Source organism: Cuculus canorus, chromosome 1 (assembly GCF_017976375.1).
Source record: "Cuculus canorus isolate bCucCan1 chromosome 1, bCucCan1.pri, whole genome shotgun sequence".
In the NCBI taxonomy this organism is placed as follows: domain Eukaryota; kingdom Metazoa; phylum Chordata; class Aves; order Cuculiformes; family Cuculidae; genus Cuculus; species Cuculus canorus.
The window spans coordinates 142747964-142774605 of record NC_071401.1 but is presented as its reverse complement, the minus strand read 5'-3'; the positions used below and the strand labels follow the sequence as shown (position 1 = coordinate 142774605).

General features: G+C 40.9%; 1 protein-coding gene across 4 annotated transcripts in view; it reads left to right on the top strand.

The window, feature by feature from the left end:
* The window catches only part of ADIPOR2 (adiponectin receptor 2), a 47105-nt gene extending 23659 nt beyond the window's left edge, over positions 1–23446 (top strand). For all 4 annotated transcript variants that reach the window (XM_054083715.1, XM_054083705.1, XM_054083731.1 and 1 more), the window contains exons 2-8: positions 596–826; positions 13533–13652; positions 15545–15716; positions 16376–16562; positions 17619–17806; positions 19027–19220; positions 20739–23446. In XM_054083715.1, the coding sequence (XP_053939690.1) occupies positions 659–826; positions 13533–13652; positions 15545–15716; positions 16376–16562; positions 17619–17806; positions 19027–19220; positions 20739–20870 (1161 nt within the window). In that variant the 5' untranslated portion in view covers positions 596–658 and the 3' untranslated portion in view covers positions 20871–23446. The remainder of the gene's footprint in view (positions 1–595; positions 827–13532; positions 13653–15544; positions 15717–16375; positions 16563–17618; positions 17807–19026; positions 19221–20738) is intronic.
* Positions 23447–26642: the final 3196 nt, after the last annotated feature.

The following is a 26642-nucleotide window of genomic DNA, read 5'->3' as shown; positions in this document are numbered from 1 at the left end:
AGTAATTGTGAATGTGTTAATTTAAGCAAGGGAAACATAATCACTGTGTGTACTACTGCCCTCTTTGCAGTCCATCTAAAGTTAGTTGCTGCTTGAACTCTGCTTGCTTGCTACTATCCAAGCAGCTGCACCAGTACTTAGTGTCCTAGTTTTAGTGAAAACTAGCCCAAATTAATTGAAATGAGCTTTATAACAGCAGAAAGCTGACAGTTAGAGTTTGTTATAGCTAATTTATTTGTAAATAGTATTGACAGCCCAGTGTTTGCAACTTTAAAACTAACAATAATAATTTGTAAAAATACAACTATACTTCTGTGAATTTACTGTTTTACGGAGCCCCCCCCGCCCTGTCATCTTTCAAAGTTTGTGTTTAACCTGTGTTAGGATATGAAAGTATTGTGTTAGTGGTGACAGATGAAAATTCCTTGTCCCAACAGTGTGGAAGTCTGTATAATTGATCCTGGGGAAGCTTGGACACATATAAAAGCAGTTGTCACAGCAGTTTGGTAGCTTTTAAGCATGCTCTTCTTCCAACCAACTCTTAACACTCTTCATTTTAACTTCAGTTTAGTTATACAATGTGTTTGTCTTTCAGAGCCATAATCAGCCAAACCGAACCAAGAGGAAGCAGAATATTTGAGAAGGCTCCTAGCATCTCATGAATGAACTAACGGAACTCGATAATGCTCGTTATCCAGAGCCAGGGCTACGGCTCAGAAAAGGACACATGTCTGACACTGCAACGACACAGACAGCCTTTGAAGAGGACAGCTCTGAGCAGAGGCTTCTTTTAGTGGAACCACCTCTCTGTTCTGACCAAGAAAATGTAAGTTCTATAATTATGTTAGGTTTACTAGGGAAAAAAGAATTTTGGCATAAGTGATTTAGTGCTTGAAGTTAAGTTCCTGAAATGTGACCCGTGAGCCTACAATCTCTGTACTTCCTAAGTAATTGTTATAAACTCGGGAAGATGCCAGAAATATTCAGTTGAATGTGCGGATGACAAGATGGGGCATACGTGTAAATTTACTAGCTTTGTGTTTTTTATTCCCTCCTCAAGGAAAAGAGATTTGTACTCGTGTTGTCTGTTCTGCAACTTCCAGTTATTTATAAGTGAAAGGAGAAGATATATTGACTCTGCCTGAATGTAATCTGAACCTTGGCTGTTGTCTTAGAGATTAGGACAGAAAAATCTGTTTGCAAGTATTTTTGTTGCAAGAATGTCCATACTGGATTAGAGCAATATCCTATCTCAGACAGTGGCCAATAAGAGGCTCATAAGGAAGAGTACGGGGTGGGAAAACATGTAGTGTTCCTTCCCTAGGACACCCTTCCAGCCTTTAGTAGTTAGTGGCTCACAGATTTCCTGAGCCAGTGGCAATGTTCTTGAATTTTTAGTGCATGAGCCTTTGTAGATTTTAGCAGCCACAACATCCTGCGGAAAGGCGTTCCGCAACTTAATTAAGTATTGTATGCAGGTAGTGTCTCCAAGCATTGGACAAAAGTACCTTCTGGTTAGAGAGTTTCAGAACTGTAATTAATGCTTTTGTCCGGATACGTAGATGGGTATCAGTACAGTTAAGTGGAAGAGGCATTCAGCTTAGGCTCGCTATTAAATTTACACGGCTTAATGAGTTTAGTGTATCAGCTCAGTCATAACAACTTGTGTAGTTTTAGCCAGCAGCAAAAACATGCTGATGCCACTTAACATAGCCTTCAATGCAGAAGAGCTAGGCTGTTGCTGTAATTACATTTGCCACAGATTCTGGGTGTGTGCATGGACCACTGTCGTGGTTCAGCTGACCTGAGAACCTGTGTTAGGCTATCTGAACTTGACTAGTTTGAGTCTCTACTGAATTTAGTTTCCAGTGTCTTTGTAATGAGAAATCAGAACGGGTATTCGTGGTTAACAGGCCAGGGCAGTGCACGGTAAGTTGTACAGTGCTAAAACTTCTATGGGACGTTCTCAGTATCCTGATAACAGGAAATACCCAGAGTCTTTTCCTTTGCATTCTGTGGAAGGTTGTAAAGCATGTGTATAAGGTGCAAAGTATTAGTCAACAGCTGAATTTGCTAAGGTATGAAAAAGAAAAATGGAGTTGTGCTACCAGGTATTTTTAATACACATATTTATCTGACAGTGTGTTTGGGTTTATCCTTTTTGAAGACCGTTTCCATTCTTGGGTCTGAATTTCCTGGTTCAGTAATTTGAGTTACCTGTTGCCCACAGATGGAATAGCATAAGTGAAAAGTCCGTAACTGATTATGGCCCGTAATTCTTTGTGTACAATTGCTTAGCCGAATAGAAATTATTAGGATGAGTTAAAGTATTTAAATTTAGAATTGTGGACATAAAATGGTTAAAATACTCTCATTCTCTCTTCTGCTTTTTCAGGCATTGTCAGCATGTGTTAGCCTTTTTTTCTCATATGTTTGCTTTCATCCTTAGGACAAAAGCATGCCTTTATTTTGCTTTGGCTCACTGCAAATATTTAGCTTCTTTGTAGTTGATGTCTTTTCTCTGCTGCCACAGAGATTTGATTTTGCCATTTGGGCCTTGCTGTTCTGTCTTGAACTGTGTAACTTTCTCTGCCTTATATAGCCTCCTTCTTTATTGACTTTTTTTTTTTGGCCCAAACTTTTTATGTCCTCTGTGATTTCTTGTTTTTAATACTTTTATATCTTTCCAATTTTTTTTCTTAAAAGGTTGAATAATTGATGCTTCAGATGGAGCATCCCAAAACACTCTGCTGTCAGAAGTACCAATATTAGCTTGCCAAATGGCCTTCATTATGTGACTGACAGCAGTGTTCTAATTCTGGAAAAACCATTACACTATATATCTGCCTCTGTCTTTTATAAGCCTCAGCACAGCTGTTACTCAAATGCCAGCTAGGATTCACTTTTTTACTTTGCCATACTTTCTGGCTACATGCAACTGCCACCAGTAGAGATGACTCACCTCACCGCTTTAAAAGCATGATTTTTCCTCTGGCTTTGACGAGGCTCTTGTTTAAAGAACAGTAATATAAGGTTATTGTTCTTCCTACTACTAAGGCACACAAGCTAAATGTAGCCTTATAAAAGGACTTAAGTTGTGCCCCCTACATTAGCCTTCTGATGGCTAAATGCAACCACATTGAAGTTGATGGTAACAATCAAGGAATTCCTGTGTTGGAAAAGGAAGGTGGATGAGAGCTATATGGTGTCTTGATGGTAGAACCACCATGGTCATTTAATATGCTTTTAAATGCTTCTACTTTTGACAAGCTAATCTTATTTGCTTTCTTGAATATCATAATATAGATGTATTCTAATGCACCTGATATTTCCCCACAGCTTACTGGGTTTAAGGTATTAGTGTAAACAATGTGTGCATATTTATCCTGTGATAATATTGCATTGTTTGCTTTTCCTTTTGCCTCCTATTAGCCTATTTATGTCATTGCAACTCCTTTGTATAAAATCTACCCCAAACTCTTCTGTACAAGATTTCTTTCCCTCTGCCTACTTGTATTACCCACTTTGTTCTCTGCTTGTAGGAGGAAGCAGTCTGAGCTCTTAGGAGATAGTAGTTGATTTTGCTTAATCATTTTAATAGTGTTTTTTAAGGACGGATTTACAAGCATACTATTGTATTGCTCAGAATTATTTTCCATCTTCCCCACAGCTTGCATTATATACTATCTATTTCTAATTTTGATGGGCCAAAATACTGGTCCTCTTAAAAAATAAAGCACCTTCATGGAAAATAAATATAGGTGGTTTAAAGACATCAAATTTAGTCCTGAAGGTTTTTTTGAGGCCTTTGTCTCTGACACCAGTAACCTATTATACCTGGGTGGTTGCATAGCTGTGAACTAAAAATTATATAAAAGATCCTACTTTCTGTAAATCGTGATATTCACTAAATACCCATAGCAAAGATTTACAGGCTGCATTGAGCGTGCTTATCCATAATGATAATAAAACAGCTACATCCTGCCAGTGCTGTTAATCTGACAGTTTTTTATACTGATGCTTTTAAGAAGATATGGATCATATATGATCACTATCCTTTTACATCTGAACATTTTTAGTCTGTATTTTATCCCATAACTCTGTCTTCTCTCTAGAAGTGCATATATGTTCATAGATTATCTCCTCTTCCAAGTATCTGTTCCAAAGAATAGATAGATATCTTGCTATCTTTTTTTTAAATGTGCGATTGGCAGATGAGAACCTTCTGTGACTTTGAGAAATAGTGACCATTTATCTCAATGTGAAGGATTTGGTGGTGAGAAAAGGATCAGGCAAGCTGCATAGTTCTTCTCTTTTAGCAGTGTAACTTTTTTTTCCTTTTCTCTGGTTTACATGTGCTGTATATGTGCCGCTAGGGCATTTTTTTTCAGCAGGTGCCTCCCTCCTGTAGCATGCTGGATTGCCTAGCCTTTGGGGCATAATCTTCCTGTGTTAGTGTTTCTGTCTTGACTGCCTTCTGTAATTCCAGCTTTAATAGTTCCTAAGGAAATATCTCTAACTGTGGCCTTAAGATGGCACAATCAATGCATGTGACTTCTTATAATCTGATGAATGATGTCTTAATGCAGCCCTAAAAAAACTGTGCTTTACCTTTTCTTTCCATACTGTAACCCGTCCGGTCCGTGACAGGAGGTAAATAAAAGAACAATTTTCTTTGCCTTTATTTCAGTCACCAGGCTTTTGTGTTCCTGAACGATGATTCCTTTCACACAGTTGAGCTGTGTTGTGCAGTTGCCCTGTGTGGCAAGGAAATGCACCCTTGAAGGGGTGACCTGTTGCTCTAAAGTGTTTGATAACTTACGGTGCGGGTTTGGGAGAAAGTGTGCGTAGCTCTCAAGCCATCTGAATGGACGGAAGAAATTTGAGCAAATACTTACCAGAATTGCTTCTCAGGGACATGGGTTTTGACTTCAAGTGGAACTTACTTGACCTCTGACAAATTTAATGATACCTGCAGGCAGAGTATTCCTAGAGCACACGGACCAAAGCGACTTGAAGGGAGACAGAAGGATCTTACAGATTTTCAGATAAAAAAAGTTTTAGAATAATTGGAAGGGAAGCAAATGACTCGAGGCTTTTAACTTGAATCATAGAATTTACTCAAAGCCTATTCTGTTACAGAAGTGTGTACATTCTATCTACAAAAGTAGACTACAAAAATAGTTTTGGTATTGACAGAAGAGTGCACAGAAATTAATGGAATTGTCAACTTGTCTTTATGGTACATGCTATGTGTGTTAAAAAGATTTAAGTGAAATCTTGAAGGCTGACAATAGACATTTGAGTCTCAGGAATAATCTTTCTAGATCTGATATTCATAAATTCTGTTTGCCATAAAGTTTTTCCATTATAGATTTATTTGAAAGTTCCTTGCTCAGTTTGAAACCATTTAGCTTTATTTTCAGTCTAGCATTTTACTGCTTGTATGTGGAATTACAATAAAAAACTTGGCATCTGCTTCTGTATTTGCCTTCTTCCTGCATTGCATTGCAAGTTTTGTTGGTAGAAGTTGTCTTCTGAGTGTGTATGGGAGAGGCCTGGCATAGCAGAATCTGATGTCCTACTAAAACACGTTGGCTTTTGTTTTAATCAGATCATGTTCAAAATTCATTCTGTAGACTTGTTTATCACCTCTTTCTTTCCTCCATTTTTGCTGCTCTTGGATAGAATGTTATTTTTTTGAAAGCATGTGAATTGGCATTTCACTTCAGATCAAAAGATCTTAGTATTTGAATTTCTCCTTCACTTGCTGTTCTGAGTGCTGGAAGTAATGCATATTTTACTCAGACCACTAGTCACTGCAACGAGTGCTCAAATCTAATGTCTTTCCCTACAAATGTACTTTTTTTTTTTTTTACAGCAAGGCATTTTTGGATACACAGACTACAGTATCTTCAAGTATTCCCACTTAAGCAGTACAAATACATGTGAAGAGTCTATGGAGACAGTTTTCAGGCTTCACAGGCTTGAGTTTGTTGGATGTTGATGCATCATTCACTGACAGTTGATGTGCCTGGTTTATTAGCAGGCTTTTAGAGCTTGAATGTCTGCAGAAAAGAACAGAAACTGGTGACCTGGTCAACCACGAGTAGACAGTGTTCTGCCCAGAGGGCTGTTAATGTGAGAAATGGCCATGTTTCTGTCTACCCTGTCTCTCAGAAAACTCCCATGTGAACTAACAAAAAAGTTGTAATAGGTTATGGCTTGTGGAGTTGCAGATGGGATCCACTGCCTCCTGTTAGTCTGGAAGGCCTCAGCCCTTCAAGAAGGGAAGAGTTGGTACTCTGCTGAGTTTGCTGCCTGCCAGCTGGTTTTGTAACCATTGCGTGCTGTGCTGTGTGTTGAAATGAGGAAAGGGAGGGAATGGTTTTATTTATAACTCACTGGCACTACTGTTTCCCTTGACAAGGGTTAGATTCCACAGTTTTCGCTTTTGTTTTTCTGGAGGTTGTATCTGCCTGATTTGGGCAGTAATGGGGGATGTGGTGGCGTTTTGGAGCGCTATAAGAGAAAACATGTGTTGTACTGGTGGGTTTACTTGCAGCTTCCTCAACTGTGTTTAGATTGATTGACTGCTCTTATGTTAAATTCAGCAGTACGCTTTTGACCTCTCTCTTTGATTATTTTTTGAACAGAATATTTTCCGTAAGCATGCTTGTTTTGTTTTGCTACTGTCAGGATTAACAATGACAGAGGAGCAGAAAATGGCATGTGAGAGTCTTCTGTAGTAGAAGCAATTCCCGCACGCTTTTCCTCAAAGTGTACTGATGAGCATGTGTGGGTGTTAAGGCCTTTGGCCCTTGTCAAGTACTGGGCATTGACAGAAAATCAGTAGTTGCTACTGCTTAGAGATTCCACAAACCGTTTCTATCTGAAGATGTTTAATGAGGGAGCTAGGTCTAATAAGGGTGTATTAGTGAAGTCGCTGAAGCCAAAATGTGACTTTGTCCTAGGACTATTTGCTGAACGAGTGTTAAACGTTAATGCTTGTTTTTAATGAGTGCCAGCAAGCAGTCACCCATGACCAGTTGTATAAAACTGTTTCCAAGTGCTATATTAAATGGAGCGTAGCTTTTATAAGAAGGTGACCTACAAAGGAGAAATACTAAACTCCAGGAACCTTCAAGTACTTAACATTTTGACCAATAGGCTGAAAGAGTCTTTGGCACAGTGCTAATGAAAGACTTTTTGGGCCAGTGACAATAAAAACAGCAGCACACCCTGCTTAGAGGGTGAATGTAGTTAGCCTTTTGGAAACTGTGGTGTGTCTATGTTTACAAGTCTGTCAGATTAAGAGAGAATGTAAACTCTAAATGACAAAGCTGTTACTTTAGAATAACATGGTATGTGCAGAAATTAAGGGAAGTCAGGGCAAGTTTTAAAGTAATATGCTTTTCCAGTTAATTACTTACAATCTAAGGAACATAAGCCGATGAAATTCTGAAAAATGTGCAACAGGCTTTTAGGAGAAATGTCATGGCACCACCTATCGCTGCTTTCCCCTTACGAAAGACCAGTTGATAAAGGTCAGTTCACAGAATGTGTTTTTTCAGCAACTCCTCTGTGCCAATCTGGCTAGCTGAAAAGGATGTTACAGGACTGCCATTAGAAAAATAGCATTTTTATATTGTAGACTTGAATGTATCTTGGCCATTATGTTGAATGCTCTTGAGTTACTGAATCTGGCATGCTGCCTCAAGAAACATTAAATGACTTCAATGTCATGTTAAACACTATTAATCATTCATCTGATGAGCTCAGATAAAGAAGAGCAAAAACTCCCAAGTCATGTCTAGACTTTGTGACTTCAGTTTAATATGGAGTATAACAGTGGTATTGTAAATGCAGCGACATGTGTTTTCTAACTTTCATTTTAAGAAGGGAGTTGTGTATAAGTACTGAGTCATATAATATCCCATGACTCGGTATTAAGCAAGACGTTTGCTTTTTCTGAACTATCTGTCCTGTGTAGCAATGATGTGTCTGTACTGTGGCAGAGTTCTGTTGGGACACAGATCAGGAAGAGAGTGGGAGAGGCTCTATCGGTATCTGAAGGAGGCAACAAGAACATCAGAACAGATTCAAACTGCATCACACTCTGGAAATTCATGTGATGGTAGCTTTAAGGCACCAGTGACATCTTGGTCGTGAATTGGCATCACAAACAGGTGAGCTTTGAGACATGGCTGGAACTTGGTTAACTTCAGAGCTTAATATTGCATAGCTACAAGCACGGTTAGTTAAGGCCCCTGAGTAACTGAGTGATGACTCTGTCCAAAAAGGAACCCTGACATGGAAGAGTTCTGCCCTTTCTGGGTTTGAGGAGACTCATTGCAGTTACTAGTGTTACTGGTTAATGAGTGCAGTCCTGGTTCTGCATCAAATAACGTAAATGCCACCAGTGAAAACCACCAGATTTCTGAAAGCGCATCCTGAAAGCTGCTGGGAGTTTTGAGAGTATAGCAACCTATTGAAGTAGTCATTAGTTTAACTTCCCTTAATCCATGCCTAACTAGGTCCTTAAGCACATTTCTAGCTGATGGATGCTACAAAAAGGAGGACTGGAGATCATTTGGTATCCAGTTTATACGTGTTGAAAAGAAACTTGGCCTTGAACGTGATCCCCGAAGTATTCTGCAGTGGATCTCTAAACCAAGAGCTAATGCTCCCTTTCTTTTTGTTGCACTGTGTTGAGCTCCTTAAATCACTTTGTTGCCTGAACCAACTTTATGTAATGGGAAGCTCATGTAGCAGAACTCAGAGTAATTTCTGCCAGATTAGTAGCAGATCAGTTTATCAACCCAAGGATCAGAAAGGTGCCAGAAGCAGTGTAAAGAAAGATGGGAGTAAGGGAGGAAAGTACCACTTCTGACAGAGTAAGCTTCTCAGGAGCCTCTATTCAAGTCTGACTTACGTTTCAGTTTGCACACTCTGCTGAACACGAATTGATGAAGTTGTCTAGGGATATTGCAGTCTGAAGGGATGAGCAAGAGCTTGCTTGTCACCTGTGAAAGTAGGAGTCGTGTGCAAACTCTCAAACTCTTCAGAAATCTTTAAACTGACATAAAGAAACTACAGACCTAGAGAACCTACCCCTTTACCACTTGAAGTCCAAAGAACACAACTTTCTCAAAAGCGGGGAAAGGGTTTCTGGAATCTGGGGGTTTTTTTTGTTTTTTTTTTTTTTTTTTTTTACTGTTGTGAGTTGACTCCTGACAGGCTTTTCCATTAATAAACAGTGTGTCTGTTAACAGATTTGAGAGCAATAGTGTGAAAACTGTTCATCAGTATGAGAAGGACAAGCTGTTGTAGTAGACAAGAGAACTATATTGCATTTACTAGAGCAGGTTTTACTGCGGTTTATTCTTTAACAGGGTCTTTGGCTATGTGATCTGACTCCTTCAAACTGTGTTCAGGCAACAAATTCTACTGCTAAATGTAAGCTTTTTTTTTTTTAAATGGTTTATGCTATTGCTATAAAAGCAATGTTAAAATAAACTTTTGTAATGATAGGCACTGTGCAGTTGGGCTCTTAGGTTTCTTGCTTGTTTGGCGCTCTTAAGTCTAGATTTTGCCATTAAACCTTTTCTATCCCTACCAAACCCCACTCTGAAAACCTTGTTTAGATGATCTGTCCCTGCAAGTGTGTTGCCTGGAGCTCTGTACAAAGTGATATAAGTTTTATTTCTACGTCTTTCTTTTACTTTCTTGTCTATCACTGTTACCAAAAAAGAATCTGGGAAACTTCTCAAAATAAAGTGAATATGGATAAACCAGTAAACTATTTTCTTCTGGCCATTGTCACTTGTCCTCGAAGTTTAGTTCTCAGACTTCTGTTGTATAACTTCCATCTCATTAGGAATCTGTACTATGTTGGTAGCTTTAACACTCTATGAATTTGCAAGGGGGATAGGATTAAAATTGGAAGGATTGTTTGGCATTTCTATGGAATTATATATTCTAATATATTCTATGTTATATATTTTGGACCCCTAGAGTGTAAGTATACAGAAGCCACGATTTCTGATTTGTAAGAGGCTGATTCTATGCATTGCTGCATATGTGCAGCAGAAGAATGACAGCTGATGATTGCAACCAGTTTGCTTGCTACAAGTGTGTGAGGGTTTTTATTCCAAGATACTCTAAAATGTTCTAAAGACATCACAGAATTTAGCCAATATTTGAGACTGCCTTTAAAAGAAATTGAGTAAATTACATGGTGTAAAAGAACGCCTGAAATGTTAGCTGAATGAAAATCCTTTTGTCCAATGATCTAGAGAGTACAAAGGCAAAAGTTATTCTGGAAGCACTTGGGTCAGGATATACCATACCACAGGAGGAGTGGAAATACTGTGTTGTTCTGGGCTCTCGCTCCTTGTATGGTCTTAGGCAAGTGAGATTATTTACCCAAGGTGTTCCCCATTTTAAAATGTGATTCTGTGGGCAGAACTTGGAGAGAACAGGAGCTAAAGCATATGCTTGCTTGTGTTGTTATATTCTAGAAGTATTCTTGAATTTCTGATACAGTCAGCCCAAGAGAGAATGTAGTTATCCTGTGATATGGAGGAACTTGTGACAATGGAAATTTTATGACAATACGCCTTCTGAACAAGAAAGTGTTTTCCCCTTTCGGTCATTGTCTGACAAATGAAGGTCAATAGACTCTTGATTTCCAAATGAAAACTGGCATTGGTGTTGCACTCAAACTATAGATTTCTAGCTTCCGAGAAGTGCAGTTTACTCTTCTTTCTAATGAGACATTATGGGAAGGAGTTAAGAGAGGCTGGATGTTCCAGAACAGACCTCATTTTGCCTCCTTAGCAAGAAAAGAACTAAGAAGCTGATCTTTGTTTTTTTTTCCCTTGAATGCTAATTTTGCAATTTAATGGCAGGAAGGAGATAGTAAAATCAATTCCATTTTCTGGCAGTAATCTGGACTGTATAAATGGTATGAATTCTTTTTATCACTAAAAGAAGCTCAGTAATGATTTCTATGTAGGCACGTTGCCAAAATGCAAAGATTTTGGACTAGTTCATAAATAGCTGTGCTCTTCGAGCTTTAGAGTCTGTTCAAATTTAAACCTTCCCATCAGTCTAGAAATAGGAGTATGTGGAGAGGGGGAAATGAACATTTTTTGGCTTTGAGTCACTGGGCAGACTGCAGTGAATACAGGCTTTGATTCTGTAAGGGACCTTTTGTCCTTCAGTCCACCCAGTTTCGTAAATTGAGGATTACTAACTTGTTTACCCCATTCCAGCTGGTCATTGTGTGTTGCTAGGGAAAGGAATTCTAAGGTAGCTAAAAGGCATAGCAGTTCTTGTATCAAGAACACTGGAACTTACAGAAAAGCAAGGCTGGTGTTTAAGGTGTCTTGGAAACTGAAGATTTCTTTGATTGTGCAGACTATCGTAAATGTCTTATCCAGACTCCCATGGCAGAGGTCTTGGACTAGATGAACTAGATGGAAGGTTCCTTCCAACACCAATCATTCTATGTCTCTATAACCTTGAGTTAATTATTTATCATATTGAAAACTGAGAATCCTAACCAGAGAGATCCATTAGTATAAAAAGCCAGTAAAACTGATACTGTGGGAAGTAAAGTCAGTGAATGTTGTTGAGTAGGAATGAAACAGAATTTGGTTTTTATTAGCATACTTTCTCGTCCAACAAGACATGTTGCTATTTTAAAAGGATATTAAACTTTTTTACATCTTGATGTTGCCTGATGCCTTTCTCAGTAGAATTAATGGGATAACCTAGGCAGTAAGAGTGTATTTAATTCTGTCTTATGCTGCTCTAGGATCTGCCTAGAGCCTATCAGTATTGGTATGGATCATCTTCTATAAAATGTGAAAACATTGTCCAGACTTGCTCAGATGGGGCAGTGACTGGAATGATAAATGAAGGTGAGTAGGCAGTATAAGGGATGTGGATTATGTGAAAAGATTAAATTAAATCGAGTTGTCCTAATGTGGACAACATGAGGTCATACATAGCATACAAAGGATGTATACTATGTACTGCATAGCAGAGATCTGGATAAGCAAAATTGGGTCAAGAACTACATAAAGGGGAGATTTCTTTGAAAGATGAAGCTTTAGTGGCTACTGCAAGCGTTGGCTACAGAAGCAAGTATCAGCGTGTCATTTCTCTTTCAAAAAACAAATATCGAAGAATGTAGATAGCTTACTGTAGGTTGGAAGAAGTCTCCTTTCTTTAATAAAAAGTAGAAGCTTAAGCAGTTTGTTCAGTTAACCAGCTCTGATCTCAGACTAGAAGTTCGGGACACTAACCTGAACAATACTGATAAAAATTCTTAGGTAAAGTATGCGAAATTATATCTTGGATTATCAGTCACTCTGGATGGCATTATTGATAATTAATATTCATTTTAAAGTTGTTAACCTTGATATGGGAATAGTGTGGTGTCTTGTAATATGGAGGAGGCCAGTCTTCCTACAAATTGTGAGGGTTTCTTGGCTTGGTCATGAGGTGTGTGACAGCTTTCTGTGTGAAGCCTGAAGGGTACAAAAGGCTCATTCTCTCTTAGCTTTCTTGAACTTGTTTACCTTGGAATGGAGTCTATGATGGGCCATGAGCATTTGTAGTAACCAAACAGGAATGTTGAACTCTGTGGCCCCCCATGCTTTTTTCCTAAACAAGAAAGCTAGCGTGTATCATAGTGTGTAGGTGATGTCGTAAGTTCACATAGGGTAGAAAGCTTCAAAACCTCATGACTCCTTCCTGTAAAGTTATTAGTAATATGTACCACCTGAATATTCAGGCTCAGTGATTTTTTTTTTTTTGGTTGTTTTTGTTTTCATAGTTCACTTGGAATACCTTGGTTATAGATGTTTATTTAAATTTTGCTTAAAGTTTTCATGCCTGTTACTACTTTTCTTTGATCGCGTACCTTTGTCCAACTGACAAAAGTTTCATACTAGTTTCTGAAATGCCTTGAAAGTCAAACAAATGAGTAAATGTCTATTACTAGATTGAGCTGAACAGAAGCATCAGTTAAACGGAATAGATCTTCAGGTTCAAACTAAAAATTGAGGTGAGGTACTTCTAACAAGGTAAATGGATTCCTCTCCTTGGCTTGCCTGTTATTATCCTAAAATGCCTGATGTATTATAGAGGCATTAAGGCAGGCGTAGTGATATTGAAACATAAAATAGGAAGTAATCCTTCCCTAGAGGTGGGAAGGCTGCAGGGCTCAGACTCCATATCTGGGCTTTAATGAAGCGTAGCTTGCAGAAGAACACTGCTTTCTTCCAAACCTAGTGCAAACCATGTGCAAAATGGATTAGACACGTGAGGAGTTTTTAGATGCATAGGAATGTAATAATTTTCTTGCTGATTATCTTGAATTCCTTCCTCAGTGCAGTACAAGGAAAGAGGACTTCTTTATTTGCCAAGGCCTCAAATCATAGTTGTGTATGGAAAACAACACTGCTTTTATCTGTTTGTCTTTATAAAAAACATTTTCTCTGTTTCTTTCCCCTCAGTGTTCTGAGGATGATAAACACAATGATGAGTCACCTCAAGAAGATGAAGGGTTTATGGGTATGTCACCTCTCCTGCAAGCCCACCATGCTATGGAGAGAATGGAAGAATTTGTGTGCAAGGTAAGGACATGTGGAAACTACTGAAATTACTGAAATAGCTTCTTTTTTTAGGATGCTCCAGTGGGCAACAGACTGTGCCTGCAGCAACTACACTACTAATGTGAGAGCGAGCAGGTACACACCATCCTTGAATGGGCATCTCATGTTATAACTGGTAACATTACAGCTTCTCAGGATCTCAGTCTGTCATAGATGAATAAATTGTAAAGCCTGGAACAAAAGAGATTGTAAATGAGACTCTAAAGCTGATCATGCAACTGAGGAGTTTGTCTTGAGAAACACCTGTGAGTGCAAAGCAGAATAAAAGCCTTCTGCTTCCAATGTTTCTGGTTCAAGGCACTTTCATTTACAAGGTCGTTTTTTTTTCAGGTTTCTTCAGACTTGCAAATATTTTGCTTTCTGAATATTTTCTATCAATTGTAGAATAAGCTTGGTTCTGTACTTGAAAGGAAAATGAGGCTCTGTTAAATCTATATCCAAGTAAATTTGTTGTAGATTTTGTAATTGCTGACCTTGGCTCAATTTTTGCTGTTTTTCACAGCCATAGGGCTGTATCAGTCTCTGACCTTTCATACACTTGTTCCTGTTGGTTTTATGAACTACTCTTTGATATTTTTACAGAGGGACTCCAGTTACTTGGTGGTCTTCTGTGTGGGGGTTGTTTTGTAGTTTGTTTTTTTTTTTTAACTAAGCATCTTTTCACTTTTTTAGATGTTCTGTAGGGTGGATTGTATAAAATGAATTCCCTCCTGCTGTTCCTACCTCAGTTCAAACATTTGGTTAATGAAGTAAACCAGTTAATTTTCATGTGTAATGTATTTAAGAACCCAGTCTTTAATTGGGTTGGTTATTTTGATTACTTTTGTTTTGCATCCATGAAGGACTGTGGAGAATCAATTAAAAAACTCTGTGCTCTTGTTGAAACTGAAATAAGAATGTAGCTTTTTAAACTTAGTGTTTCAGGACTCTTCGGGCTCGCTCCTGTATTATTAGCCAGGCGGCAAATCTGAGGAACACTGCAGAAACAACCCCGGTACATAAAGCATTTCCCCGATACCCCTCTGCTTGGCAGTGCTGCTTCTCAAGCCAAATTGAAGACGACGTGTATCTTATTTTACTGAAGCAGTGTTATGAACATCTGTGTACACTTTTCTCCTTTGGAACCAGCTGCAAGAATAGTTGTGTGCACATACCCTGTCTCTTCCTCTAAAGAAGAAATCTGATGGAATTGAGAGTCATGGATCTATTGCCTTAACTGATCTGTCACCATTTCTTTTGGGAATGTGGGAACATTTTTTTCCAATCCGAATAAGGAATTAGACACTTCTCAAAGGACTCTGGCCACTTCATGCTTTCTGGCCCATATTAGTGCTGCTGGGTAGCTTTTTTGCTAGACTGCCCCAAATGCTAGCAGATATGTAGTCATAGTGGGTTGTGGTTGGTAGAACAGACTTTTACCTGCTTATTTCTTGGAGACAATTAAGTGTAAGTTTCTTCAGTTAAATGGAAAGGATGATCTGTGAAAATAACAAAACATGGAAATGAATTAAAGGCTTTCCCTTGATGTAAAGACTTTCCACTCATTAGCAAAAAAAGCCCAGCAGCTTTCCTGTTCAATGAATTGCTGAAATATTTCTTTCTTAGGGTGATGCAGCTCAACTTTGTAACGATACTGTTTTGAATTTAGGAACAGTGACTTAAGCATTGTATTTCAAGTGTAAAGCCTCTTCCCCAGAGACGTCCCATCAACCCGTTTCTGCTTACTATAAAATAGATTAATTATACTATAGATTTAACTCCAACCGTTTTACTAATACAGGTTTTCTGACTTTTGCCATATACATCAGTGGAACTCAATTCCCTGCCTTTAACAAAAATCTTCTAACTTCTAGGTATGGGAGGGACGATGGAGAGTCATTCCCCATGATGTTCTACCTGACTGGCTAAAGGACAATGACTACCTGTTGCATGGACACAGACCACCCATGCCTTCCTTCCGGGCTTGTTTTAAGAGTATCTTCAGAATACATACGGAGACTGGTAACATCTGGACACATCTTCTAGGTATTTTCAGTTTGCTCTAATGCTAACTTGTTTCATTCCTCTCTTTCTTTGAGAGCAAGATAAAAAGGGGTGAGGTGGTCAGCATTATCATTCCATTAGTACTTTAACAGGTTATTATCCCTCTTCTAATTTTATCTCAGCATGATTGGATGGGATTTCCTTAATTATGGGATTCAATACAAAGGAATGAATTAAAAATTTCCAGGTTGTTAACAAATTACTGGTAGGTATTCTTTATTCCCAAGTGTAAGGTGTTAATGGAGATCACATTTCTTGTCACAGGAACACACTTAAGTTGCACCTCCTGTGAGTGGTTTTCAGCTTGCAAGGAGCCTTGAAGGGAAAGGATTTCTTTGAACTACGCCCTTCTCTCTACATTTTGCAGCAGATTTTTTTTCATTGCTCTTGAATGTCCAACAAGTTGTCAGGCATCTTACAAAACAATTAAAATTATAGAATCCATGCAAGTCTGTATTGCATCAATCTGAGGCAGAAATGGGGTTGGAATGCATAGTTGAAGTAGTTGAAGTACATTATTCTGCATGTGTGCTGCTGGTTGTTGCGCACCTCCTATGTTTAGTGCTCCTGTGTATTAAAGTCATGCTTTCGGAAAGAGAAACTTCCAGTATGTGTGAACTGGACATCTTTCTGCTTTTCAGGATGTGTGTTCTTCCTTTGTCTGGGAATCTTCTACATGTTTCGGCCAAACATGTCCTTTGTAGCACCTGTGCAGGAGAAAGTGGTTGTTGGATTGTTCTTCTTGGGAGCCATACTCTGCCTCTCCTTCTCATGGCTTTTCCACACAGTTTATTGCCACTCAGAAGGTGTTTCCCGGCTCTTCTCCAAGTAAGTGCTAGAAGACAGAATAGGACAAATAGGAAACGGGTGGGAAAACAGGGTTGGGATTTATGCTGGAGCACCGGTATAGGAGTTGTTCAGTCCATGACTGCATGTACTTTGGAAAAGAGTGTAGCAGAAACCAAACGCAGCTTCTTCTAGTTGTTTCAGCGCAAGTTTTTGTGCTGTCATTTTAATCTTAAAACTCTTTCATTTTCTGCTGTTTGGCAGGCTTGTGCTTGCATCTTTCTGCTGTAAGTAATTTATCTAGAGCTTAGTTGCAGGACTTTGAATTTTTAATGCAACTGTCACTTCTTGTCATGTATCAACTGTTTTGAGTAACTTTGAATCTTAAACTTATGTAAGACATCTCCACAATGTGTATCAAGGCATTCTTTTTTCGGCTGACTGCTAAATATCTCTTATTTCCTGAGATTTCTTAACCTAGGACAGTGTAATCTGTAAGACCAGATTACTAAAGTAACCCAGCAATTAAATCGCCTACTGAAAAGTTAACTTACATTGTTTTGTAGGAGCATTTGTCAGGGTGTGGAAAAAAAGCAGTGGCTGTGGGAATTCCTTTTCTTCACTGGTGTATAGAAAAGCACTGTGGGTTAAAAATTGTGAAATTACTCCCCATTGCAACATTACTCCCCAGTGGTCACTTAAGCTGATGTCTAAGTTACTCGTGCTTGTCGGATACTAAAGTGCTTGTGTTGGCTCTTCTTTCACTACATACTGTGTGCCCTTTTTTGTGTTCAGAGGACTCTTGTGCTGCTTTTTTCCTCATCTGAGTTTCCTTCAAAAAAGCTTTGATCTAAGGGCTGCTTTATTTATTGCTGCTGACTGTCCGAAAAATGGCCTTACTAGCTGTCTGTCAAGGTAGTCTGTTACTGTAGGAGGGCACTGGTGGAAGAGTTGCCGTCAGGAAGTAAGTTACAATAGCGAGAGTAACTTCATTTTGCAATATAAAACAGACAGTTGGTTTACTAAAGAAGAGAGTATTGTAATGAGGACTACCAAAGATTCACATTTCTTATAAAACCAAATTTTGTTTCCTTCTAGGCTGGATTATTCTGGCATTGCACTTCTCATAATGGGCAGCTTTGTACCATGGTTGTACTACTCCTTCTATTGCAACCCTCAGCCTTGCTTCATCTACTTGATTGTGATTTGTGTCCTGGGCATCGCAGCCATAATTGTCTCACAATGGGACATGTTTGCAACCCCTGAATACCGGGGTGTAAGGGCAGGTAAGATCTGAAGTTAATTGCTTTACTTTTTGACTGCCTTTCTTCCTTTCTACTTGCCACTTGGAAAAACAGTCTTGGGAAGACTTAGGAGAACTTCAATTTTATAGAGAACTAATACTCTTGGATTGGGAGCTTGATGGATTTTCTTTCAGTGTTGATTTATAGCCAGCTGGATGCACAGATAAGGGCTGGTGCAAGTCCTTGAGGTGCATTCTTGAAATGGGCAGTAACATATGAGGTAGGAAAGGTAGTGCAAAGTATTTCTAGCTGTATCTAGCAACTTTGCTCTCTCAGAAAATGACTGACTGCTTGGTGTGTGTATGTGATTATTCCGTCTACAGTTTGTCTTGGTTTTGTAATACTAGACTCGGGCACTAGCAAATCATTGAATGATTGAATTAATCTGAATGATTTGCCTAGGAAAAATGTATGTTTAAGACAGAGAGCCTAGGTTTTATCTTAACACAATCAAAAGAACAAAACCAGATTTGATTTTGTGTTCTGAGGTAGGAAGAAAGCAAGCTTTGGGGGCAGTTTTGGAATTGGAACAAAGCTGGGTTAAATAGTAATATTTCATGTTAATTAGCCTGAACATGCTGTCTATGCTAACTCTAGGTTCCCTGGGCAAGCTACAGGTGTACCTTCAGTGTATTCAGCCTTCCAAACTTAAAATCTGGATGGGACATGATTCTTTCCCCCGCACACACTTTTTTTTTGCAGGATTTCTGTGCTTGCTGCTAAAATCTGAATGAATAAACCATGTTCTCATGTATGCCAGATCGGATGAGCCTCAGATGCTACTTTACATTTCCTAGGACTACTTGTACAGTATATGATAAATAATCTCTTTGTCTCTCGTTGTCTTGTTCTTGAGAGCTTATGGTAAAGGGAGACATAGTTCGTGTAGTCTCAGTGCCCTCTATAGTCCAAAATGTGGAACTGGCTTAAAGTACGTTAAAGCTGGCAGACACGATCATTAAATGAAATATTTCAGTATCTGCTGGAACATAAGTAGCTTCTGGTATATGAAGGAAGTTTATGCATTCTTTAACTTCCTCTCCAAAAAAGCTCTTCTGGAGACCTCCAGCTTCCATAGTTATCACCTTTCTGCTGCTTTGGCAAATACTGAGTTCTCCCTCCACAGCTTTTGTGTTTTCATTGTCTCCCTTTACCGCCTCTGTTTTCAAATCTGACTCTCCCACATTTTCTTTACCTCCCAGGAGTATTTCTAGGTCTGGGTCTTAGTGGGGTTATTCCCACCCTGCACTTTGTCATCTCTGAGGGGCTCCTGAAAGCAGCCACAATGGGGCAGATAGGCTGGCTGGCACTCATGGCATGCCTCTACATCACTGGTGCTGCACTATATGCTGCCCGCATCCCGGAGAGATTCTTCCCTGGCAAGTGTGACATCTGGGTGAGTCTACAGAATGACTGGAATGAGGAGACCAACATGAAAGCTGGTTCCCCTTGAGGCTGGAGGATGTTGTGGCGATGTTTTCTTATTGCAAGTATGGAACTGGTGCACCAGAAACATAGGGTCATAAGGGGACAAGCAACTGTGGGCTCTCTGAGCCTGGCTTACCTGGTGCCTCTCTTGCTGAGTGACCACAAGCTGACTGGTCTGAGGTAACTGCTGGTGTGCAAATTCACCCCAGCACACTTATTAGATAGCTTTAGTAGATGAGTAAGCAACTTTGTGAACATTTTTGTGTCTGTTGAGGGTCCTGCAAACACACATCTTACCTTGCTTCTGTGCAGAATGGTGTGTAGTTATTTTTCTGTTCAGCATTCCTTGGGATCGTCACCACGTCTGGCTTCTTATCTTTTGCAGCCAGTGAAAACGCTGTATAGAGTTGGTAGACTTTGGAGGGATCTCTGATCCAGAAGAAGGAAAGTGGGATGAGAAAAAGTGGGTGGGTAGGGGAAACTTGGGATAAGAGAAGAGATCACGAAGATTGTAGAGGGAAGATAAAAAGAAAGAAATCTGGTGGAGCAAGAATAGAGATAAGAGGGAGGTGGACCTTTGGAAGGCCACTGTGCTTCCACTAGGATAGTTAAAGGCCCCTAAAGAAGATTAGAAGTGAGAATGAGGCCTGAGTTGTTTTGAGTGGCTTTTGCACAGCACCAGTTTCCTAGATTTGTTTAAGTGGCCAAACTAAGCCTCATTACAGTAATGAATTAGGCTCCAAAAGCGCTGGTGTACCACCAGCTTCTCTCCAGGCTTCCTGTGGAGCCTGCAAATGCATACTTACAGAAATTTTTCAAGAGCATTTTCTGTGTCAGTACAGCTTCCCTTGAACAAGGGCATGCTTTGTCATCTAGCTCCCTCATGGTTTTCATTCTGCTGTATTATAATCAGTAGCATCCTGAGCATTCATTCAGAACATCTGATTGCTTCTAGGTTTTAGTATAATACATGGGGGTTGGGGTGTGTGTGTTCTGTTCTGTTCCTCTGTGGCAGAGAAATGAAATACTAACGTTCTGAAAAATCCATGTAGTAAAATTTTATGCCTGTAACCAGAGAAGAGTTTGTACCCGTTAACTGGGTGAGATAGCCCTTTTATCAATAGACCACCAGTGTGTGTGGTACAGGAACTCATTTTGAAAGCATCCTGCTTAAGCCTTTTACCCGAAATCTTGGAATAATCCTTGCCCCTTCACAAGGATGCGCTGTAGCATTAATGTTTGTTACGTTCTTTCCTTTGACTCAAGGAGAGGGCGGAGGACGTGAGTGCAGTTTGATTATTTTGCTAATGATAAGGAGAGGGATGGGCTTTTAGTACAAAATCTGAAGAACTTTGCAGCTTGTGGATTGAGGTACTGCTACGTGTTACTGTGTACTTCAGCTGAATGTGTGGTGGCTTTTTTGGAGGCAGGGTAGCACAAGAACCCGGAGTACCTTCGCTGAACAGAAGTGTTTTCTTTTCCGCAGTTCCACTCCCATCAGCTCTTTCACGTCTTTGTAGTGGCTGGCGCTTTTGTGCACTTCCACGGCGTTTCAAACCTCCAGGAGTTCCGTTTCACAGTCGGAGGAGGCTGCACAGAGGAAGATGGGATGCAGTAAAACCAGCCTTCAACCCAAGATCGTAACCAAAACAGTACCGCGAGTGCGGTTGAAGCATACAGGCTAGCAAAATGAATACCTAAGAAGAATCCAAGTTTCAACTGATGGGGCGTGGAGCTTCATGGGGATTCTGACTAACCAAGATAAATCCTATACCTCAAGCAATGGAATAGATCAATTTGAAGACCAGGAAATTCCAAAACCCTAATTTATTCTTGGGATCTACAGATTGAGCTACAGAGGACCCTTCCAAATCGGCTTCTGTTCAATGCCATATTGATTTGTAGAAGTGGGAGGGATAGCTTAGCAGTTTCCTTTTTTTAAAAAAAAAAAGAAAAAAAAGGTTCAATTTATATCCTCTTGGAGGGTTTGGGAGTTGATTTTAGATGCTCTTTTGGGAGAAAAACAAATTGTAAATAAGATTTCTAACTTTCTGTTTAAATAAAATTTATATAAATGTTTTAAACAATGGGTGGGGGGGGAAAAGGGTTTTTGTAAAGAATGCAACATGCAAGTACCACACACTGTTTCAATTTTGCACAAAATAAATGATTGCAGGAGGACCAGGTAAAATTCCCAGGAGTGAAGCATGTTGGCCGTGCATATTTTCCTGGTGGCCAGCATGCCCTGGGCGACGTGGGGTCCTGGCCCGCAGCTGGAGTAGGTTCACTATGAGTACACAAGGGTTGTGAAGGCTGGATTAATCACGTTGTCATCCAGGTCACAATGTTAGCAAGTCTATTTACTCGAGTAACTCAAAAGACACATCTGCACCTTGCCTAAGCGTGTGGGACAGCTGCCTTCCAAGCTTGCGCGGCCTGTGTAGTTTTGGATAGTGGATCGTACAGTAAGTTGTTTTGGTTCTCATCATATGAATTGGATCATGGTGGGATAACTGCACATGAAATGACAAACAGTCCGACTCCATCAGTGCCTGCCTATACCCAAAGGCCCCCCTTGGGTGTTTTGTCTGAAGGAATTATGGTAATGCACTTGTCAAAAGACAGTTGAGCATGTGAGGGGAAACAGAGGTAGCGTTAAGATGGACTGGAAAGAGGAAGCTCTGTGCTCCAGGACTTGGAGTTAACTGTTACTGCAGACCTCAAGCACATTACCTTCTCATGTGTCAGGTTCCATATGCCAAGGGAGTTTGCAGGTTTTTCAAGAGGAAAAATCCACAATTGGCCCAATGCAGTTCCATTTTTTTTCCTTAGGTCTGCTTACCATCTGTGCTTTAGCAATGGGACTGCTGGTATTTCTTAAACGTAAAACTAAGAGTTCAGTTGGGTTGCTGTGGAGCAGACACACCTCCTATATAAGGGGAGGTATAGACCCTTCTCTTGTGTAATTGATGTAGCTTGATCTTTGGAGCCCATTCAGAAGCTAGACTGAAGGGGAGAATCTTTGGAGTCGTAAGATGAAACTTGGAACGTTTTGTTTGTTATGGCACAGGTATTGCTTGGAGTGTTTAGCTGGAAATTCAGAGTAATTACCTCTCATAGATGAGTTAAACAGCTCATAAAATGCTGTATTTCACAAGGAAGGAAGGTAAAGGGGGGGGGGGGGTCTTGTTGTTTTTTTTAAGACTCCTGCAAGTTTGAATTTTCATCCTTCAAGAGGAAAATGTGGATTGCAAAGATCTTCCTGTACCTTCGATTATCACAGTGTGTTTTGGGGAGTTACTTTGCCTAAGGGAGTCAAGTAGAAGCAGAATGCCTTTTGCAAGTTGATTGGATATTAAGGCTTCACCCCTCAAATGGAGTCTTTGTAAAGCCTCTGGGAGCAAGATCAGCTGCAGAAAGAGGTGCTGCAGCAGTCTGTGAGCTTAGAGGGATGTGTTCTCAGTAGGATAACTACACTGGATGCCTGTAGGGCCAGAAGTTGTTTATCACAGGTCTGTGTGGTACTACAATGAAGTAAAGAGCAGTATTAACTTGGATGTAAGGGCTAATAGCACTGGCATCCCTGACAAAGGGGTAAGAGTTGCCTGGCAGGAAGTATTCTGGTGTTTGAGAAAAGCATGGTACATATCAGAATGGGAGTTTTTTGTAAGGTGCTTTGGGATACCTCTGTAACAGTACCAGCAGAAGTGGCAGTCTCCATCCGGGATCATCCCACCTTCACTCCTTCAAGGGTGATTGTAACCTGGTCCTACGCAGCACAGAACTATTACAAAAACACAGTACTCCACCTGCTATTCTTAACCCAGTCAGTCTCTCCGTTCTAGAAGTTTGTGTGTTCCAATGAAAACAACCTAGCTGTGCACTTTTCTGTAGCTCTTGCTGAGAACTCTTCCCAGGTTGGCACCTGAATGCCTTACTCTCAGCAGTCAGAGGCTTGCTTGCTCTGTGTGCAGGTTATTGCCATAGAATAGTTAGGACCTACAGCTTCTTTCCCTCCCCATTAAATAGTGGCCTTGTTCAGTATATTTCTTTTTAAAAATTGCTTACTGTTGCAAGCAATGAAGCACATTCTGGGGTTTTGATGGCTGGGGGCTCTGGTGATGGTTCCATATAAGATGGGATCTTACTACTTGCTGTATTCTTAACTTCTGCTAATAAAAGAACCAAATGGCATATTGTCTGGTTTGGGTCTTTCTGTGCTGTGTGTGAAGTTTGAAAGAGTCTCTCTCCCTTTCTTCCTTCCCAGCGCAACACTTCACAGATAAAAGGCTTCTGCTGGTGCAGAGGCCAAACTGATGCCCAAAGGCCTGTTTACAGGTGGTTGAACCAGTGCTTGCTGAATGCCTCTGAGCAAAACCCAATTTGTGTGACTGAAACATGAGTTGTGCCACATCTTATCCTCTTGATGTCCATAATTCATGTCAAGTATGTGCCTGGTGTTGACCTAAGAGGTCAGAATATAAACATTGCAGCAGACAAAGGTGTTCATGGACTCTGCTGCCTTCTAGTTACAGTGCTAATCTTGAGGGAAATTGGTTTTTCAAAAGTCTAGACTTCTTTTCAATGCCCACTGGGGTTTTCAGCTGTGTTACTGGGCTGATAGCGGTGTGAGGGTAAGGAGGTGTTCTTAGGTCTGTCTGGTGCCACTACTTTGTGAAGCTGCTCATCATAAAAATTCCCCTGACATAGAATTATTCCGAACTTGCAGAGAATAAAAAACCTGGGATAACATTTTTCCTGTCCGGTATCTGCTTGTTTTTGACCTGGGAGAAGTGTGGTACAAAGAGAAGAAACTCTGATTTATGGACAGCCTTGGAAAGCCAAAGGTGTGGCACCGGGGAGGGAAAGCCTGCAACGAGGAAAATGGGCAGAAGTGACTGAGGTGGTGAAGCGCAAGAGCTGAGGGGAGAAAGAGGGTTAGCCTGGAGAAGAGGAGGCTGAGGGGAGACCTTATAATTACTCTCTACAACTACCTAAAAGGAGGTTGTGGAGAGGAGGGAGCTGGCCTCTTCTCCCAAGTGACGGGACAGGACAAGAGGGAATGGCCTCAAGCTCTGCCAGGGGAGGTTCAGGTTGGATATCAGAAAAAAATTCTTCACAGAAAGAGTCATCGGGTGGTCGAGTCGCCTTCCCTGGAGGTGTTTAAGGAACGGGTGGATGAAGTGCTTAGGGACATGGTTTAGGGAGTGTTAGGAATGGTTGGACTCTATGATCCAGTGGGTCTTTTCCAACCTGGTGATTCTGTGATTCTGTGGGTACTGGAGAACTTGGTTGTTGTGGACAATTTTTTAGGTGAGTTGAGATTGGGAAGAAGAGACGTTTAGGAGACCTGGACCAAATTCCTAGTGTAGAAGAAATGCCTTCCAGCCCGTACCCAGGTAAGGAGCTGATGCCTTCTCCTGGTGTGCAGGCTAAGGGCTGGCACTGACCAGAACAGCACAGGCCTGTGCCTGGAGTGGGGCCTTCTGCTCCCTCATCGCTGTTCCTCAGCTGTCAGCAAACATCTGTGAACTGCCTGGGCAAGATATGCCTAATCCTTCTCTTGTATTGGTTCACACTGAGCTTGGGCATCTCTAGCTGTGCTGCTTAGCAGTTACTTGACTCAGGGTATACGTTTTGCAGTGACTTGTAAGAGAGCCAGCTCCAGCAAATGGCTGTGACAGCTTGAGGTTTGGCATGGATTTTATATTTTTTCTTTTTAAAAACACAAAACAAATTCAAGGAGTGTGGAAAGCTTTGGCACCACATTACGCATGGATTACACTAAGAAAAGCTGCCATGTTTGAATGTACATTGGATTTATTCTGTTTTCAGAAATCAGGATGATACTTAAAAGTTGCCTGGGAAGGCTAAAAAAGCTTTATGCACCACCTCTCCTGCGTGTAGTTGTGGTCATGCTTTGTCCTCTCCCAAGAATCGCTTGTTTCATTCATTGTGGAGGGTGAATTTATCCTGAGTGTGGATTAAAGCACTGCCATCGAAGTGAATGTCTAAGGTCATTGCCTAACTTTTTTAGGTACTGGAAGTAAATGAAGCATATAATTAGGATGGTGGAGCTGAGTTTGGTTTAGTTGAAGGTATTAGAGGCTTCCCTGCAAAACTAAAGTTCCTCCCCTACTGCCACTCCTTTTTCTTCTTTACCCCTCTGTCTCCTATGTGGCATCAAGTAATTTGTTTGAACCAGACTCTCCTTCTCATCAGTGCTTATATATTTGTTTGGAGTGCCTAAGCCAAAATTCTCCAGGCTGATTTCCAGGAGGTCTGAGCACTGATGTGCTTTGAATAAATTTTCCTGAAAAGATCAGCTCCCTGGAAAAGACGTGTGTTAATTCCTAGGTCCGTGTTGCTCTTTGTCAAGAAGGAATATCAGCCTCAAGCTCAAGGCAATGTCAAGTGCATGACACCGTGTCACGTTCGAGTACTTTAACAACAAGCAACATAGGACAAACACACAAGGAAAACCTGGATCATCTTGTTCACTGTTGGGAAGGCAGGCTCCTTGGGGAAAGATGGTAGCATGCAAGCCCGGCACTCCTGCACATGCACAAGGGGATGGTTTGATTGCTCGGTCTTAATTGTGGCATTTCCAGGAGCGTCGCTTTTGCCTTTGTCTCCTCTAGCAAAATTCACTTTCTGAGCTGGGAGATGTTTGCACTGGAGCCTCAAGATGCTCTTGCTTTTTAGCAGCTTCATCTGTGGTATGGGTACAGCTGGGCACAAAGGCTGTTCACAGCTGGCATAAACCCCAAATCGGTCTAGTTGTAAACGAGATGAGAAAATCATGGGCCTGGCTGGTTTCCCAGAGCAACGACGCATTTCCCTAATGGAGGTAAATGATGCCCAGACCCGCTCCAACAGCTATCTTTTGTTTTCATCTCTAACCATGCTGAACCTGTGCGTATGGTTTGAGGTTTGCTTTCGTGCTGGCTGGAGCCAAGCTCCCCTCTACCGCAGCAGTTGTTCTCTGCAGCTGACACCAGACCAGGCAGCTCCCTCCTCTGCTCCGCTTGCAACAGGAGCAGCCGGGGCTCTGGGGTGGCAGCTGCTGCTGGGAAAGAAAAATGGGAAGCCATCCCTCCCGGGAGGCAGCAGCCGCTGCCACCACCTCCTTGCCTACTCCTGGCTGTGACGGCCAGCCTGGGGCTCTGCCTTGGCTCTTGCCCAGCTACCCTGTCCTGCTGCCTGCAGCCTTTTTTTGCCGCCTATGCCAGGGAGACTCCTGCCAGTTCTGAAAGTGATGCTCTGTCCCTCTGAGCTGGGCAGTGGGGAGTGACAGCAGGTTCCAGTCTTTGCTGCACAGTGCTGGAGAAAACCACCGCTGGCTGAAATTTAGACAAGCAAGCACAGCTTGGGATTTTGGCTAGCGTGT